At 40.0% G+C, this 20,455-nt stretch overlaps 1 protein-coding gene across 1 annotated transcript in view; it reads left to right on the forward strand.

The window, feature by feature from the left end:
* The window catches only part of STK32B (serine/threonine kinase 32B), a 147,586-nt gene that overhangs the window by 54,711 nt on the left and 72,420 nt on the right, over positions 1 to 20,455 (forward strand). The window contains exon 4 of the mRNA XM_010583545.1: positions 7,084 to 7,257. Coding sequence (XP_010581847.1) covers positions 7,084 to 7,257 — 174 coding nt within the window. The remainder of the gene's footprint in view (positions 1 to 7,083; positions 7,258 to 20,455) is intronic.

Raw genomic sequence — 20,455 nt, forward strand, 5'->3', positions numbered from 1 at the left:
ACCTAATGCATACTGCTTTTTGTAAGTTACATACAGACTACGAATTGATCTTTTTTGTTGTTGTTCAGTTGTTTGCTTCTTTCAGGTAAAAAAGTGTAACAAGGCTGTGTGCTATACTTTTGCAGTATGTTTTACTTTATAAAGGAAAGATAAAATGCTGATTTTTTACCCCAGCAAAATATAAACCACTTTTTATATAAACTCTGGCTGTACAAAGTACAAGCCAGTTAGATGTGGGATCCTAGTTATTTAGAACATTAATCTTAGTAAATGTTATTATATTATTGACACTTAGGTACCTGGTGACTTCTTTATGCTATGTGTCATGCAGAGAGTACAGAAGAGTTTTCTCTGTCCCCGAAAGCTTCGAGGACAAGCAGAGGAACTGGGAAAGCTCCCGGAGCAGTGCTTGCGTTGGAAGGGTGAGAGGGCAGTGCAGCTGGGCAGCCACATCCCCATCCTCACCTGCAGCTGCATTTGCTGCGCCTTGTCTAGTCTTGTGAGTGCGCTGCCCTGCCCATTTCACCTCATATTTCCTAGGGAGACTCTAATAGCATTTTCCATTGTTCTCTCTCCAGAGGCAGTTTCGATGCTTTCTTATTTTGTGCAAGCCTTAAGAGCTCTGCAGAAAACAGTCTTGTCTTAGTATGCTCATGACATTCACTGGGCATCGTTATTACGCAAATACAGCTGCAGCATTGATTGCCTCCGTTTAGCAATGTAGCAAGATGACTCCTTGAAATTAGGAGTCATGTAGAACTATACATAATGTAAAAAGAAAGTCAGTAACTATTTTGCTGGTAAAAATTTGTTTCATTCATGTGAAAGCCAAGAAGAATCAGCTGTGGTAGCATGATGCTTCACATTGGTTTTCCAGCAGAAAGCAGGTCTTCTTTCAAAAGCTTGTCCTTAAGTAAAAGTCCCAATTTTCAACTTTGCTGTACCTCCCAAAAAGGGTTCCCCAACCTTTAGGATCCACCGCTTACTGGCATAGTTTCCTAGGAGATTGCTATAGCATTGGCAGTCTACTGTTTCTGTAGATTTTGTTGTGAGATAAAGATCCTAGGAGATCTGGAGATCCCTGGAAACATCAGAGCTTCAGGCCCCAAGAGCCTGCTTTGGGATAAGGGCTCCAGCATTTGAACTCCTTTGTGAAGTTTAAAGTCCACTTTTGAACAGTCTTTCCTACAGAGAAGAAATTCTCATTGACAAACAGACTTAGTGGTAACTCGGGTAATTCAAACCCTATCTGAACACTCAAGACTGCAACACCAGTGAAGCACCGTAAGTGGAGCTGACTCTTCCCAGAGAAGCTGGTATATTCACACAAGACCACACAGGGGTGCTAGCTCGGGTTCAGGAAGCCAGACTAGCCTAACTAGACCAGCCTCCTGCTTTGCTAGAGGTAGTAAATTCTGCTTTCACAAAAGGGGCAATGCCCCCGTGCCACATCTAACTTTGTGTCTGGGTGAGGTGGTTTCTTTGGACCTAGCTCAGACATCTCCATGAGGTTGCAGTAGGCAGTCCAGATGCAGCAGCATGATTTCTCTGAAGGAAACCAGCCTGACCAGTTAAAGAGGGTCAAACCATTACCTGCCTGCTCTCCCTTGGACAAACTGAATTGGCTTATAGAAGTTTTCCCAGTTGGGATCTGTCTGTGTTTGAAAGGTTCCTCAAGGCTTTGCTAATCCAGGCCAACGCTGACCAGCTCTGCAACAGGAATTGAGAAGGGCTCACAGAGGGAACCCACAAGGCACAAGGCCAGTTCTTCCCAAGCCCTTGGTGTTCCTTGGTTTGACTGCAAAGTTAGGAAGCAAGGCACTGCTACAGCTCTCTGCTTTGCACTGTTCCGGGACATCTACATCTGCACTGGGAAAATCTACAGTCACTATGGGCTTCACGTCACTAAAAAAATTACCTCCTGCCTTTAATGCTATGAAGGGAAAACTGGAAAAAGATCCTTCTTTAAATTTGTAATTAGGAGCTACCAAGACTTAATCATTTATCATATTCAGTACAGCGCAGAGGTGTTATCTGACTGTCTGAACTGTGCATATCTTGCTTTAACTGATTATCTCAGATTTATGAAGTTTGGTTTGGGCTTGATGATGAAATTTTTGTAATGTGTTTTTACTCTTAAATTAACGTCATATATAAAATATCCATTATGATGTCCTCTTCCCCAGGTAACACATATGAAAAAAGAACTCAGGATACTGGGTGCCTCATCTGGCAGGATTTCAACAAAAAATTACCCTGGCTAACTAAGATGAAGGAATGCAAAGGGGAAAAATTATCTTAATAATTCATCTGTAACTGCTTTTGTGAAGAGACAGAGATACAAATAATAAATATAAATATGATATAAATACAAAAAATAGATATTATTAAAACAAATATACAGATATAAATATGGGAACAGATATAACTTATTTAGAAAGTGCTTTGTTTAAATTTGTTTCCATGGAGGATTTTGTTCAATGGTAGTTTATCTTCCAGTCTCAAGATAATAAAAAATCCAATTCACTGTTGCTAGGGGCATTATTATTTTATCTTAATTTGGAGAAAGCTGACTCTAATGCATTAAAACTTTTCTTCAAGCAAGAGAAAGCAGAGACTAGCTCCGTAATTAGAACAGTTTTCCTATGACTGGTTCATGACACTACTTAAAAAAACAAACAAACAAAAAAAGAAAGAAACAAACAAACAAAAAAGAATCAAACAAACAAAAGTACTCCAAGTCATTTACTTTTTCATTTCAAACAGGATTACAATTTTGTCTTTATTGTAACTTAGTAATGTATTATTAATATTCGATATCAGTCACAATGCTATAATTCATTCAGTAAGTATTTCTCAGTTACCTAGTTAACATAAAAATCCCAAACAATCTCTGATTTTACTTCAAAAAACAATCAGCCCTTTTGTATGTCATTTGCCTTTGAGCAGATAAGAAGCTTACAAAAGTAAAATTACAGTTCTTACTCAAAAAACTAATCTCCACTGGGCTGATTTGCCACCAGCCCCTCCCCAACCTGCAGTAATATTTTCAAATTCATTTTTCCCATGGCCAATATTTCACCTGCTGCCAATTTCAATTCTTAGACCAATAAATCAAACCCACTTATTTCTTGAAATATTGAAAAAGCAAGAAGCTAAAAGGGAATGCTTCATTTTATTGTGTAAAGAAAGAATACTGGATTTGTGTAAGGGAAAGAGACAGAGGGCTAAACTGCTTGTGACCATGACAAACCAAACTGGTCAGGAGCTGGTACACCAAGTCCTGCGAGTCCCTCACGCAGAGCAGGAGAAACACCATTCGGTGCCCAGCTGCACAGCAGGACCTGGAGCAACTCCTGCTCTGCATTCAGTAGCTTAGAAATTTGTAGCTGCAGGGGCTACTTAGTGGAGTGGACATCAGCTCCAGAGACCTTCTGCTGTTTGCCGTGTCCAAGCTCTCCTCTAGGTCATAGACACATAATTTCACTGGGATAGACTCATTTACCCTTCAGAAAATCTCTTGGAATGGTCTTGCAGCACCTTTAATTGCACTGTGGTCTGATCCAGATAGTTGGAGAAACACCATCCATGCAGGTTTGGTCCAACTGGATTGACTGTGCAGGGAAAAAACCGTTATCCATGGCTACATGCGTGTGATTAACATAATGATGTGTGACAGGTGCTATATAATTTATAGTGGGTGAAAAAGTCTGCTGATGTGCTGAACATATCCATCCACAGTATCTGTTCTTTCAAACTGGGCCTATACAGCTTATATCTTAACTACAGCAGTATACACAACACTTCTGACAGGATCAGTGGAGCTACCACAGATCTATATCAGTACAAATGAAAGAAAACTCTGGCTCCAAGTGAAAGAGGAGAGCACCGGAGAACATATACAGAGCTCCTCAAGAGCTGTTTCTCAGTGTGCATCATTCTAGCTTCAACATCTAAATAAAACTGGCCTGTGCTCCATTCACAGGTCATGACAGATGATAGAATCATAGAATACCAGGTAGGAAGGGACAGCAAGAATCACCTGGTCCAACCTTTCTTGGCAAAAGCATGGTCTAGACAAGATGGCCCAGCACCCTGTCCAGCTGAATCTTAGAAGTGGCCAATGCAGGAAGGCTGATGAGTGCAAACATTAGCCATACTTCTGAATCTCTTCAGGTTTTGTTTGGGGTTTTTTTTCTTTTTTTTTTTTTTTTCTTCTGTTTGAGTTCAAAACACTTTATTCTAGAGGTAGAGTCACCTCTGGAAGCCTTGTAGCTCTGTTTGTGTGGATTGCACTTACCTTAATACGTTTACTTGAGAGGCAAGGTGTAGTAGCAGGAGACCAATCATTCACTAACGAGTCTGACAGGTCCCTGGACAAAACTTATCTCTCATCATCCCATCCTGGATTCCCAGAGATGCCAAACAGAGTCCCTCAAAGTCCCAGAGCGGTGAATGGGCGGAGGTTGGTTGAGTCCTGGAGGAAAGCTTTTTGTATGTCCATAGTATTCTTTGCTCATCCCTGTGTCTGCTCTCTGGTGACTCCCACACTAGTTAGACATCTAGTCTGACCTAGTGTGGTTGCTCTTACATTGTTATGGAGCGTGAGCAGAACTAATGCACAACCCTCCGCACTTGACCGTAGACATGCTCTTCTATGCAAAGAGTATTATTTCCTGACATAATGAAATGGGATAGAGTACCAGCTCTTTCCAGTTCAACTTTTTGATCTCTCTTTTAAATCATTAGCAATTCACAGATGCACCAAAAGTTTGCCTGGACGATGACAGAGGACCTCCGCTCCCCACTCACAAGCAGAGGAAACCAGAGTGCCTCAGCAGAAACAAATGCTCAGAGTGAAAACCCAGTTTGATCAAGTGTTATCATTCACCTGGATATGGATAAGATTTCACATTTATTTCTGGATTGTTCTAATGGCTCTTTTATCTAGACTAAACATTCATGGGTACACTTTGAAACAGTATGAGCACACTCATAATTTTCCCACGAAAGGGAACAGTTGTTGAATTTAAAAGCAAGTTCACAGCAGTCACTCTTTACCCTGCCTTCACCCTCTGCCTTATGGTGGCTGAATCACTGAAAAAATGACTCGGGACATTTTCCTTCTCAAGACCAGAGTTGCATCAGAACCGTTTCTACTGACATGTAATCATATGATTTTAGACACCAGGACAGCTCTTTAGTCTCAGACTAGACACAATATTTCACTTATACATTTAAGTAGAGTTTTCAATCTGTAATTTTAATTTTGGATTTTTTTTATATATATAAAAAGAAACCAGGCAAAATCTACACTTTACTCAAGCAGTAACTGAAGGAAAAAATAGCATCTCTCATTACATTTGCTCAATGCTACAACTACTTCATTTAAAATAACAGCAGAGACAAAAAAGAAAAAAAATATCTTAAACATAACTATGTATTTAAGCTTTCCTTTTGCAATTGCTCCAGGCTCAATAATGTGCAACATTCAGAGTAATTTGAATATAATTGAAGCCTTCTGTTTTTTTAACGTGTGTGTTATGAAATTCTGAGTCTCTGGAGGCGAGCAGACACCATGTGCCGCCTACTTTACTATTTTGCTTCAGAGATTTGACTTATTGAGAAGTAAACTTAATGCAAATAAAATGGCTTTCCCCTCCTGGCATTTGGCAGGCATACAGAAATGCAACAGAAGAGCAGAGTACCTAGAGACACTGGCTTCTCAGAACTGTGTTCGGAAAGAATAGAAAGCATTTAAATTCAAAACGAGCCATCTGTGACAACCCCTAAGCAGCGCCTCATTTCAGAAAGTGCAAGCCTAGGATTGAAAGTGAAACTGTATGTAACTGTCAATTAAAATAATCTAATATAGACTTTTCTGCCTTTGGGGGGAGGGTGGGCACAGATTTTCTGGAAGCCCACTCTTTTTCATTTCCTTAGCATATATTTTACAGTTCAGGACAACTGAATCACATCTGTAGCCAATGTGTATTACACATCTCATGGGAGAAAAGGTGATGGAAGAGGCACTATCGTTGTGGATCACCTCTCAGCAGTTCATATCCACAACTGGTATAAGCTAATGTAACTTCACATCAAAATTAATTCTAAAACAACTTCTAAGAGAAGAGTGACTTCAGATTAGAAGTAAGGTATTCAGTGTTCCCCATTTGGGAAATCTAAAATACTGTATCTTAGACAGCTGCATTCAGAAATGAAAACCAGAGAGTTTCTGTCAGTTTATGCAGATCAGAAATGAACAGCAATGGCAGCATAGCCAAGGTAAGTAGAAACACATGGAAATTCCTGCTTGCCCAAGCAGTGTATATAGACTATACATTGGCTGGCTACACCTTTGGATTTACAGGATTTAAATCAGGGCAGCATTTGGTCCTCAGAGTATTCAACAGGCAGTTCTGGGAAAGGGTCCAGAAGAATTCAGTCAGTAACCATGAAGACTGTCATTTTATAAGATATAAGTTGCAGACTGAAAAAATATGTATGGTTAGGCAGTAAAATTACACTTTTTATTTCTTACTGAATTTGGAGCTGCACTGCAAGCTGTAGAAAATACTCAGCTAATAGAATATTGTGTATATTTATTGAATCTGGAAAATAATCCCGGGACAGCAGCTCTCCATCCTGCCAGGATACTTGCCACAGGCACTGAGCTACGCTTGTATGTGTGTGAATACCAAGTGTGTTTCAAGGCCTTCCATTTTATTGCTGTTATTTAGTAAGCCATTTTGGCAACGGAATGAGTATATGGTTATTTAAAAAAAGTAAAAACCTGAAAGGTATTTTAGGTACTGTTTTCTCAACATTCAGGTGTTAATCTATGGTTAATACAAGATAGTAGTACAGCAGCAGTTCAAGCTCTGCTTGCCTTGAATATGCAGAGAGTGCCACCACAACCAAAGTCTGGTTGCAGGATTGGATCACAGCAGTGAGAAATCAGTGTATGCCTTTTGAGAAATCACAGATTTACCATGAACAGATCTACTTACTGAGAGCTACCCCAGGGCACGGCTGTGGCTGCGTCACTGACCCTGAGATCTCAGCTGTAACTTTTTCTTCCAGGTATTCCTTTCAAGACGAAGAAGACATGTTCATGGTGGTTGATCTCTTACTCGGAGGTGATCTGCGTTATCATTTGCAGCAGAATGTCCACTTTAATGAAGGAACTGTTAAGCTGTACATTTGTGAGCTGGCGCTTTCCTTGGATTATTTGCAGAGATACCACATCATTCACAGGTGAGTGAATTTCATTTGACGGATGGGCTGCTTTCTTTTGGTAGGGCAGAGGATTTTTATCACATATCTGATTACATGGTTCTGTTTATTCAAAATCTCTGAAAAGTTTCCATTGTTATCCAAGGATGGTGTTTTAAAATATTTTCTTTCTGCCCTCGACCATTCAGTAGCCCCATATCCTTCTCATACTACCTTTTTCTTGTTCTGACCTCATACTCTGATGTATGTTTTTTACTATGGTCTTTAAACACTAAATACAACCCATAACAGCATTGTGGCTGCTTTTAATTTATTTTTAGTTCTTCATTGCCCCAATGTTCCTGAGCACAAAAATGTTGTAATCCAGTGCAAGAACTTCACACAACATCAGGGAAAGGTTACAAAACCAAAGGCTGAGAATAAAGAATAATTTGTTTATTTGCAGAATCTGCATGAAGGTCAGAAGGAGGAAGAGAGTTGGGGAAATAAAAGAAATAGTAGAAATAAATTGGAACAGTATTAGATGGTGCATCCTTTTTGCACTTCTTAGATTACAACAATCTGTTATTTTTACTGCCTTACCGCTGGCAATCAGTATTCACGTCAAAAAAGATGTCAAGCATCAGGGTCTGCTTGTTTTCCTTAAACAATTTGGCATTTAACTGAAGCAGCAGGGTAACTTCTTTTTTTATGTTAACACAGCAACTGTGAAATTATAAAAATATGGGCTTGAGCCTGCATTTTACTCTTTTTAGGCTAAATTCAGGGTATTCCTTCCTGATTTACAGTGGTCTGAATATAAAAATTATCAGTTTTCTGTCTTAATGAAGCTGGATGTGAGTTTCAGAGACCAAACTAAACGAAGCTGTGGCATAGATCTTCCAGTGTCCAGTATAAAAAAATTCCTCCAAATATACTAAGAGTTCTCATCCCATTCACCTACCAGAGCTGCTTCATGATTTTGCAATAAAGAACCAATAAAAAGTATGATCTGACTTTCTGAAGAGGGAGGGTCCATACGAAGTCTCTTTAATCTGAGGTGCAGTAGTATATGGGTGTTCTGTATTACTGAAACTGCACAAGACAAAATTCAAGTAAACGTTGCAACAGTTGTTTTGCTTGCAGTTAAAACTCCTACAAATGTTGCAGGCAATTTCTGAAATTTTGTATCTTTAGCACACTGTTATTATTTTAGAGCATTTCCATGTATTTTGCATACGTTTTCCTTTCTCAGAGAATATTTTAAAGGTGGAACTCAGAATTTTGGCTGACCTTTCCTTCTATGCCTTAAGGAATGTTCTTGGTGAAAAACAAATTGATGAGCATTTTTCTCACCCTCATTTTAATGACGAGACATTTTATGCAAATAGGCTGTCAAAACATTCATGAGAGAATCCAGTTCGTAATCAGAACTTGTATTTTGCTACAAGCCTGTGACTTAAAAATGTTTCACAAAAAAGCCTGTGAAAGGTGGCAGATGTCTTAAGAGAATGAAGGGCTGGACTGAAGTCTCCGTGGTTGTTTATATGTGACAGTGTCTGCATTGCCATGGTCCAACTGTGAAATTGGGCAAGACACTTTGTTCTCTTCTGTATTACTTAATCATGACTTGTAAGCACTTGATTTTGCTTACTTTTCTCTTTTGCACTGGTTGTAGTATAGAGTAACACCACTGGCTTCAATACTTGTCAATTTGCACTAAGGCAGGGGAAGGCAGGAAGGGTCTAGAGCTGGTTGTTGGCTCGATTTAGAGGCAAGGTCTGGGGTTTGGTTTTTGCTTTTACTCTACCCCAAAAGTTTCTACAAAACCAGACGTGTCAAAATACCTGTTTCTTAGCCTGTGGCAGATCTTACTGCCTGGCTTGCTAGGATTATTTTTTAGGGTATAAAGAGTCTGGCTCAGAACTCTGCTGTGTTATAGAAGAGAAGTTTATTTTGAAGCTGGCTCACCTGAGATCTGAGCGTGGCTCTCCCACTTCACTACTTACTTACTGCCCGAATCACCCAACTGTGGCACAAGGAGCCTTTCGTCTCTCGTCTTCCCACCAATTACCATAAAATCCCAAATGATCCACACGCCGGTGAACACATTATTTAGCCAGGAGAGTCCCAGCACATTCTGCCTTCTGCCTCGCCACCACCTGGAACAGCACTCTGTGGGACGGGTCTTCAGCTGCCATAAATCTCTGCGGCATGGCTGGCATCAAGAGTGCAATGCTGATTTAAATTGGCTCAGGAGCTGAGCCAGCAGTGATGCACAGTGAGGAGACTTGTAGCCATTATTTTATCATTGCAAACACACCGTCTCGATCAGAGGTGAGACCAGTGAGCTGGTTGGTGTTTATACTTCGTGGTAGCAGACCTCAGCAATATCACTGTGACCAAATGTTTCCAGCCAGCATTCACACACTAACCTACAAAACTGTATTAGATCTTTCATTTTTAAATGAGTGCATTGGCAGCAAAAGGGGGAAAAAAGGTTAGTGAGTCACAGAGTCATTGAGAGAGCCCCTACTAAATTATGTCTGGGCTACAAAGAAAGAATAGTTGAATGATTCATCAGACTGGGTAGGTGGATTTTCAAATTGCAGTATTATAAAGAGCTGAATATATGATGTGTGAGTCAGGAACTTAACTCCTCTTCAATATTTACAGATGTGTATGAAATGTGTTCAGGTTTCCATTACTGTTGCATCCAGCAACATGTCAGAACAATTTTTTTCAGGGTTAATCTGCAGCCCCAGGAGTCTAGTATAAGAGGAAGTGGTAATGAAGGGGACAGAAATTATCAGGCATGTATGAATGGATGTAGAAGTGTCCAGATCAGTGCTATGCCAGTTCCCCTTGGAGATGCCTTGCAACACCTCTGTATTTGCTGATGTGGTTAGCATTGTGTACTTTGAACGTGGCAATCATTTCAGCAATAGAAGTATTGTTTCTGCAGGGACAAATTTATCCATAAATAGTGTAAAAACCACTATTGTTCTGGTGTGTTTATGAAACTTTTCATTTTTATTAATCACATCCATGTATATAAAATCCATATTTGTCAGGCACAATGCTGCAATAGTGGATTTCATAAGGAATGCTGCATTGTGTGTCTTGCAGCTCTATTGTAAATGTTTGCATTATATAGATGTTCAGCCAGAATTATAAAAAATTTCAAAAGAAAAGCTATAAGTTTCAAGCTATGATTTGAAGGCTATTCTGGGCAAATTTTTCACTTAACTTACACAACAGCTAAGTTAATATTGAGATATCTCTAAATTGCTGGTTGCCGGTAATGGCTACATCCCAAAACCTTATTTCCTCACAGCCTTGCTGTAATAATATTTTATCCACATTTCTTAAATGAAAAAATAATGCTTTGAAAGCTGGATGAATGGTGTTTATTATAGACCATCGGATCCACTACACACAGAAAGGCTTCTGACAATTCACATGGTCTTATTCATTCTCAAACGTTGGATCAAATCTGGCATTCTGCTGTTTCGAGACGGTATGACTAAACACATTCTTTCCAGCGCTGCTTGTATAATACCAGTGAATAATGTGCTGGACAAAAGTTTTCCATCAAAGGCTGAATAAACTTATTTCAGCCCTGAGTAACTCAACCTCCTCCTTTCACAAATATTGCTGTTCATACATTTCAATAAAACCACCTGCTTCCTCACCAAAGTAGGCTGCCCACTTTCATTCAGCTGGTTCTTCCAGCAGTAGCTCCAGTGTTGTCTCTCCCAGGATGCTCTTGCAGCTAAAGCCTTGGCTCAGAGCAGCGCTGGCCCTGCAGTGCTGCGGCTGCTGCCCAAGTAACACGCTCGTGCTGATAAAATCACGTTTTCTCTTTCTGAAGGGGCAAGTGTTAACTGCATTGCCCTTACCACTTTTCATCATCATTTGGCTCCACTGGTTTTCATCTGCTCAGAAAGGAGGCTGGATGTGGCAGATGTCTGGAAAGGAAATTGCAGTAACCTTCCAGCACAATTTTAGGATACCGGACTAGTTGTTTGATCTGCATGCCCAGGGCTTTTTTTATTTCAGTGGGGTATTTTTTAATGCAAAACCATTTGTGTGTGTATGTGTACATATATAAACATACATATAAATTTTTGGTTGAAGCACAATATGACTGGAACCAACCCAGCTTGGCAGATCTCTGCTGTGTGGCTACTGTGATCACCACTCTGTTTTCCATTCCTGCAAGTTCTGCTTCCAACGCAGAGTAGCACCAGGAGCTGTTCCAGCTCTGAACAGCTACTCAGCAGCAGTGCAGGGTGGGCAAAAGCTAATGGAAAATGGTGACAAATCGAGCATTACGTTTTCCTCTGCCAGCTGATCCACTGCAGAGTAAGGGTGTCTTGCTGCTACCAGCTAGACAAGCTGTACTCTTTGTTCAGCACTGCTAGGCTGGGCTACGGTGTAGCAGATGCCTGTTTGTTCATTACCATTGAGCCTTTCAAGGTGTTCAGCGGTCTGGTGAAATAAGGTAATATGTGCAAATGATTAGACTCTTCTTTAAAACGGGCTTTCCCAGTCTCACTTGTGATACCATACACCAAACGATCAAGCTCTAATTTAAAATGTTCCCTTCGTAACACTGTCCATTTAGTATGTAAGCAGTAAATAGGTTTGGAAATTATTTGAAAATGGAGAATTTGCCCTTTGTTGTTTTTCACAGCTGTCACAGGCAGAATAGTGCCAACCTGAGATTTACCAGGACATACTAAAAGGACACAGTTTCTTATGGATTTCAGTGCATACTAGTAGTCTTCTTGCTCGTAAGCATGTGCAGGTGAAGAAGAAAATATAGTAGAGTCTGAAGTAGATGAAATGGGAAAAAATTACTCATAAGCATTACCAAAGGTAATGACAGGTCAAGAGGCCTGTCCATCGAATTTTCTTAATTTGTTTTCCCATGTCTCTTCCATGTCATTCTATTATGTTCTTTAAACAAGTGCAAGCCCACTTTATTTCCAAGGACAAATTGCAGAACCTGAGCAATGAGTTATGTAAGAGAAGCAGATTAGAAAACATATCAAAACCAGCCAAAAAAGAAACACCATGCAAACCACAAAGCACAGAAAACCTGCTGAATGCTTATGAACCAGCACTGATCAAAAAGTGATTCACAAAATGTAGGCACAAAATGTATTTAAATTTCAGTCATGTCCTTAAAAAAAAGATTAGATATCACAAGATATGAATATGCAGAGAACAATCCTTTCAACTTTTGAACAGAGTTCTCTACCTAAAAGAACAAATTAATTTTGCTTCTGTTTGGCAACAGTAAAATAAAAAGTTATTTGATATACCAGATGACATACTGCAAATAAATGAAGTTGGTTTGGAAACACATGGAGATTTTAATATCCAGAGACTAGATTACTAATGAAGTAAAACTGCCTGTATTGGGGAGGAGACACAGGGAACACTCTGAGATGCGTGATGCCCCATCAGGTGCTGCAGTCCTGCCAACGGCACTGATATAATCTTTTATCGTGGGCATAGTGGGCTCTCCCTTCATCACTCATGTGAAATACCAGAAGACACCCACCACACCCTCACTCTTTTCATCCCTCATTGCTGAGGGATCCTCATTGCAGTCAGCAGGAGATTGCTTTGTTCCTTACAGTTTTCAAGTGAGTAGATGAAGTTGCCCCTCAGCCATTTCTTTCATCCTCCTTCTTCTCATTATTGCAAAGTTGTAAGAATGTGCTTACATGACATATTTTGTTTAGCCAAGGAAAACTCATCTCACAAGCCCTACATGATTTCAAATTTAGGCATCCGGTCAATGTTAGGAGAGGGAAGACCTGAGCTGTTGACTGAGCTTGGCCAACTACCTTGCATTAGGTGAAAAACCTCCAGTGGCCAAAGATAACCTGAACTGAGCCCATCCTAAGTGTTTGTTTGTGCTGTATAGAGCTCTAGAGAACAAGTGTCCTTCACTAAAAAAGTCCTGTGGTTATAGTTGGTTTTCTTTTTCCTTGCTTCTCTGTTTAAAAACAGACACCCACACAAGTGTAGATGTGATCTAGACAGAGGAGTGTATGACATGTACCTAGAAGAAAAAGTTATGTCTAATTCTTCTATAATGCAACTAGAAAGAATTTCAAACAATTTTATCTGAATTGTAATTTTTACACACTGATTTAAAGGTTTTCCTGAATCCTTCCTCACCTCACTGTCATTTAGCTGCAACGGACATAATAAACATGAAAGATCTTGTTTTTTCTAAAACTCTAAAATCACAATAGCATTACTAGGGAATTGTGGACTTATACAGGTCTTACTTGCTCCAGGTAGTTGTAGCTCCATACTCTTCATTATCGGAAAACAGCTCTGTTGGAGCAAGATGAAGCATTTCCACACAGGGAATCAGCACTTCATGCTGTTCACGGCTAAGTACACAGGAAGAGGAGACAGTGTAGAGAAACTGAGGCCCAGGCAAATTCAGACTCTCTGCCTCATCAGGAGGTACAAATCTTTTTGAAAATGGGCAACAAAAAGCTACTAGGGAATTACTTTGCCCTAGAGCTTGCTGCTGCAATGAGTGTGATAACCAGCATCCTGGAGATGCCAGCAGGTCCGCTGATGCCTGGGCTCAGCACATCCTTTTCTGTGGCGTGTGCTCAAAGGCAACATAGAAAGTCCATGTAGGTATTACACACCAATTTGCCAGTTCCATGCTTTGCATTTCCCACTTCCTGGTCACTGTGGCAGGGAGCATAGTATTGGTTTGGCGTTTTCATCTACGTCTGTCTTCCAGAGGGCTTTCCTAAAGCCCTTCATTGCGTTTGTTCTGGGATTATAATGACTTTCCTATGAATTGCTTCTATTTTCTGTAGAGCACCCCACACACACTTAAATCAGCTGCCATCACCTGTCTGTGTTACTGTCTTTTGCTTCCTTCTGGTTTTCTTTAATAACCCCTTTACGTTAACCTACCTTTTAGGAAGAGAAGTCTTATAAAAGCAGTCTTCAGGGCACATGATATGTATTAAAATGCAATTTATCACCCTATTGATTGATGATGAAATTAAATGTTTTCCTTCCTTCCTTCCCCCACTCTTCAGTATTAAAATTTTGATCATGAACCATTTTCATAGATTCAGACACTGAAGCAGAAGATGCTGACAGAATTGAAGCAGAGCTCTATAGTCAAGATTATCTCAAGTTTCCATCCACAAATCTGATCTGGTTTATGCCAGTTTTCTGCTTTAGTATATTGCTAGTTTCTTTGTGGCCAATGCGGTGTGAGTGCTATCAGAGCCATCTTTCTTTCTCAGAAATCTGTTAGAAATTTCTTGGTGTTGCTTTAAAGCTTCAAGTGATTTTAGTATAGGCATCTGCTCCCAACTTATGTATACTAGCAAAGACCACCATATTAATGGCATGTTGATACTGTAATTCTAAATATAATAATCAAGAGTATTAATAACATTTAAATAATTTTCAATGAGTAGTTAAAATGATTAAGCATTCCTTCTAGAGAGGCATAAGTGTCTCCACAGTATGAATTGTCTGCCTCGTATGACACTGCCTGGTTTACCCTGGTTTTGTGACCCTCCAGCCCCCACCTGCCATCCTGGGGTGGTGCTGCTGTCCCGGCCTCCCTGGGCCAGCTGGGAGGGGAGGAGAGGCTGAACGAAAGCTCCTCTCACCAGCAAGATCAAATTAGCAATGAATGAAGGCTTAATTAACAGAGGAGAGAACAAGAGCCAATCCCCTCCGACACAATATTGATCCTTTTTTTCCAAAGCTTTGTTGTTAATGTTATATTAAAAGTATTCTGACATGTTTGCATCTTGAAAATTTCACATCATGACTGTATACGCAGGCATATTCTCTCCACTGAAGTGGCAGATTTGCATGCAATGTACTTAAGTCATTTTTTGGTTTGTAGTCAGTGAAGAAATTTAAAATCTTTGATTAAAGTATGTAGATGGAGAGACGAAATATGGAAAAAGACTGTAAACTTCAGGCTGAGCAACATATAAACCAATAGCAGCATATGGACAATTGCTTCTTTCTCCTCTTTCTGCTTTAATGGTTGCAACATTTTTTCAGCTTGGATGAGCAATACACACATAGCGTATTTTATCATTCCCTTGGAGATTTCCTTACAATGTAAGTTTTGGTTTAATATATGGCAAAATAACAAAGACTTAAGGCAAAACCTGCACATTTACATTATTTCCTCATCAGTGCAATAGTCTTTTATATCTCAGGAATTGAGTAGATTGTCCATGGTGGGGCAGAAGGCATTTCATTAAAGGATATTGCAATTCAAGCTTCCTTCTTGCCTTAGAAATGCATTCAGCAGCTTTCAGCACAGCTTTGATATTTCAGGTGAGATGTGGTCTGCTTTGTACAATTTTTGACTTAGCAGATATACAAAGGGATGAGAATGAGTGGGAGTTGCAACACTGATCATCAGACAGGGTTTAATCTTTCAAAACAAATCATCTGGTGGGCAGGGACTGTAATTAAGTTACAGATTGCCATGAGATTTGTTCTGCTGAAGTTGCCTTCTCCATTTTTTTTCTCTTGCATTTATTCTCTGTATCCTTTTTTGAGAGCTCCTTGGGGCATTCCCTCGAGGTTATTTTCAAACATCTCTACATCCTCTGTGAAATCCTGCCCCAACTCCCCTGGATGGGTTTTACAGAGGAGAAAGCAGAGCAGCTCAAAGCTTTGACGCTATAAGACAGACAGTCCTACTGATGAGCCTCTGCTTCTCCCAACATGTGCGTACGCAGCTTACACTCATCCCCGGGGGAATTTCCTACTGACCCAGTGGGGATAATTGCACTTTTCTGCAGCAGAGGAGACAAGGCAAGCCTGCAATTCAGCAGTTGTGGTGCTCCTGCACATGCAGAACTGCTATCAGCAGGGAAAGACCTTAAAATACAGTGCCAAACTGGGACCTTGCAAGGCAGGATCAGCACCTGGGAGGTGGTACACTTTCAATGAACCAAAATTTATTAAATTAGATTCTGGTGAATTTGGTCACTCTTTACACTGATGATCAAAATAATCTTTACAGTCAGACTAACAAGAATGAGAAATAACCTCTCTTCAGTGACTCCCAGTTTTTATCCAGTCATTTATCTGTTCATCTTGTTATACACATGAAACTTTGGTGCTGTTATGAATGCAGAGGAGCTGCTTTCTAGTCTAATGATAAAAACAATACAAGGCTAGAGCTTCTATTTTTTTTTCCTTTCACAGTGACTATTCTGTGCCTAATGATGTTATAGTCTCACGATTTATTTCAGTGATATTCTTACTGCACATTTCACACTTTTTTTTTATGTTTGGGAGTTTAATTATGAGCACAGGTACTTCAGAAGATAAATATGAGTTTCTTATGATAAAACTGTGGGCCCTTTTTCTATACATCTTTATCTTTACCCTGCTGTCAGGTTTAGTTCATATTGTAAGCATTTTGACGTTCAAACCATATTTTTCTCTGGCTTTATTTAGCCCTCAAACTTCATTAGTTTTTAGTAAAAACCAACCCTGCTTAAAATCTCATCTTTCTCTGTAGTTGTTATCATTCAATGTTAAATGATTTGCGATGGAACTGGAATGATAAAAGACTTCATGAATGATAAAAACACACTACAAGAACAATAACAGCACAGAAGGTATCAATTTTTTAACAATGTCAGAAAAACAAACTAGTTGGACAGTCTTACACTGAGCTCTGAATGTCTGGCCCATGAGTTCACCGTCTGGACCTTCAGTGAACGTGGCTGATTTTTCAGCCAGCTGAGCAGCTACACTTTGGAGAGCCAGTAGCAAGAAAAAAAGAAATTGGTGGTAAGATAGATGGATTTGAGGGTACCAAGAAGAAAAAGGACATAATCTCCCTGCATAAAGTGTGGAGGAGATGTCCGGAGGGACAGTAGGAGGGCTGAAGGAGAGACTGGGGAGTGCAGAGTGTGGTGTGGGGTGTGGGCAAGGAAGACCTGTTGTGGAAAGGGGCTGACCCTAAAAGCCAAAATCAGGAGTGACCAGAGAGAGTGGAGAACATGGGAGAGAGGCACCATGAAGTCAGGGGGAGCAGTGACAGGGGAAATGCCTGTATATGATGCCAGTATATGAATTCCAGGTCAGAGGGGTAAGGCTTACTGAAGGCTGAGTGGTTTTGAGTATGTCTGTCTAGATTTCCTATGTTGCTCTCTCAAGCTGCTACAAAAATTAAGGCATGGTCCTCTTTAAAAATGTCAGATCAATAAGGCCACTTGATGAGGGTCAGAGCTCTATTTTGAATGCAAGTCAATAAAAAATAATTGACTTATTGTCAACAATCAGTAATAATTACTAATATAGTCACTTAGTAAGACTTGCTGAGTGGAAAACCTATTGCCCAAATGCTGTATTTCTCAGCTTTTATGCTCATTAAATGTATTCATTATCTAGAGTTCTGCCTTTAAATTCTACAGAGACTCACAGCTTGCCTCTTAATTTGAGATGCTGCAGAATTTTCCCCTGATGGTGCTCCTTCAACTCTCTTCTGCAAACCTACTCAGCCACAGAAACACTCTGCAGACGGGCCCCAATGCAAATACATGCACTTACATATGTATAGAGAGTTGAACACTAATTAAAGTATCAGCTTATTTCCCCGAGTCACAGAGTACCTCTGCTGCTGAAACTAAGAATTATGAGCCTATAGGTAAGGATGTCCATTTCCAGCTAACAGTCTTTTATCCTGTCATTATTGTTTAATATTTGCTTTTGGAAGATACAGTATCAAAAAGGAATAACAGATCTAAAGCCGAGAAATTGAATTATTAAGGCTTTGTTGTCTAGATTTTGGAACGCATACATGAAACCAGTGTAACTAACTCTTTAGTTAATGGGAAGAAAGGTGGAGCTCAGTAAGGTGGAGCTCAGTCATTGCCTGCCTTTGTCTCCTAAGAAATATTTGTCACCCGTTTCCTTACATCAGACAAGATTTTATCTCACTGTGATGAAATGTGGCTCCAGTTGTACAAAAGCAGCTCTGTGGCAGTGCCATGTTCCCTGGATGCCCCAGACAGCTGGGCTTGTGATGGCTACCTGTCTGGAGGGAAGCGAGGAAGCCCTGGGCTCCCTCCTCAGACACCCCCCTCTTAACCTCACCCAGCTACAAGACCCTACAGAGCCTCAGAGGTTTTCATGCCACAAATGAGGAAGATGTTTTATTTGATGGCAGCATCAAATTCTGAAGCGTGCAAGGTATTTTAACTGCAGCACAATTTATCATGTATGAAGGATTGCGTTCTTCGTGGTGTGAGATGACGTCAAACAAGACAATGAGCACCAGAAGCGTGACTCCTGCAAGAGGCTTAAATACCTGCCTGCGCTTTTGTGATAACACATTACAATAATTTGACTCGAGAACATCCCCCGTTGTTTTCATAATTCCACACAGCATGCAAGAAGTTTCTTATGTTTTTAAAAACTTATTCCACAGTTCACCAAGATCTAAATGCAGGAGTCTATATTTTTTTTAGTTGGCTGTCCAAGCAAGTGGATACCTAGTCAACACAGTTGACAGAATCTAAAAAGCTATTCAGCTCATCCAAAAATAGAAAGTCATCTGAATGGCTCTTTACACTCCAATGACCATGTTGTTTAAACTCCCATTGACTATAAATGGGAATGTAGACACCTAATTCACAGTAGAACCTAATCCAAGTACTTTAATCTGAGAGCTGAATCCCATCTCTATTTTCAGTTGAATAAGTAGAAAGAATAATCCTTATAATAATTTCAGCATAAGTAGTTACTGTAACAGCAGCTTCTCTGCACAGTCTAGTTTAAATACACCTTCACCTGTACTATATTCTTGCCTACTAATCTTAACCAGGATGTTGCTACTGCAGTCTGTGAACTTAAGTAATATTGCTGATCTTTCATTCCTTATCCAAGTTCATCAAGAGGAGTTGGAATACTTGGCTGTTTGATTTCAAGCAATATGTTGTTGACATCTCTTAGAATAGGGAGACTTCTTAAAAAGGTGGTGTACTGGAATATGAGTTGAGGTTTGCATCAAATGTAGCCTGTCAAGTCTCATCTATCTTAGACAGCAATCTGCAGGAATACACATATTTACTGCTCTCTGAGTTTTTTTGTAAATATTCCTTCTTAAAAGCATCCAAATTTATTCTTAGAAGTAATTCATTACATTCCTTTCCAGGATAGGTGAGGCTGGAAGTAGAAAAGTGTTATGAGACTTCTGTTCAAAACATTAAAGATTGGTTGGAGGGACCAAATGCAACATAAAATCAGATATTTGCCCCTCTATTTCATGGAATTATTCCATCTGTTGGTGGATTTCACAAGAAGACCTGCCAGCGGCTACTGACATTTCAGGTAGCAGCAGGTCAGGTTTTTTAATAATTTACCAAGTATAGTTTTCGTTTCAAGCACAGACTCTGCACCTCCCGTCCTGGTCTACTGCAGCTTACTTTTGCATATATTAAATCTATAAAACCACCCAGAAGGGGAAGCATATGCAGGACATCAAAGCTCACTTGACTGTGGAACATGTTCAGCTTCCTCTCAGTGATATGTCCTGGTTGTGTATATTATGGGGTCTGAGCCAGTCAATTTGAAGAATAAAGGCCCAAATACTTAAACCCATGGTTCTCATGTCACAGAGCCAGCAGGAGATGATGGCAGTGGTGAGGGTAGTGGGGAATCTGACAGTCATGCTAGCATTTGAGGTTTCAGTTCAGAGTGAATGAGACAGCATTGCATGGTTGTTTTCTGCTTGCTGGTCTCCAGCCGTTCTCCCTGCTGCACTGTACTGCTGAAACTTGGATCAGCAGAAAATGCGCTTAATGGGAAGCTTCACTGCTGCATTGAAGGGATGACTGCCCTGGCACTCGCTGAGAACCTGAAACCTTTGGAAGTTGCTGTCACCTTCCTTGGCCTGCACGTGAAGTCCACCGTGCTGAACCATACTTTAATTGCCAGCCACGTTGTCAGTAATTAGTTGCACTTTGGTATGCATGAAGGAAACGGTTGTTAAACAATGTGATGTTGTTATTTGGGATACTGCTGTTCTAACAGATGCCTGATGAACTTTTATGTATAGAAACTGGTAGGGCTTTTAAGGCAAATTTTAGGTATATTATACGGTAATTACACACTATGAAATGTGGTTGACTTAAGCACATGTGTGTGTTTGGAATTCTGTACTTATTTATTTTTTTTA

The sequence above is a fragment of the Haliaeetus leucocephalus genome, unplaced genomic scaffold (assembly GCF_000737465.1).
Source record: "Haliaeetus leucocephalus isolate CR32 unplaced genomic scaffold, Haliaeetus_leucocephalus-4.0 Scaffold906, whole genome shotgun sequence".
NCBI classification, from domain to species: Eukaryota; Metazoa; Chordata; class Aves; order Accipitriformes; family Accipitridae; genus Haliaeetus; species Haliaeetus leucocephalus.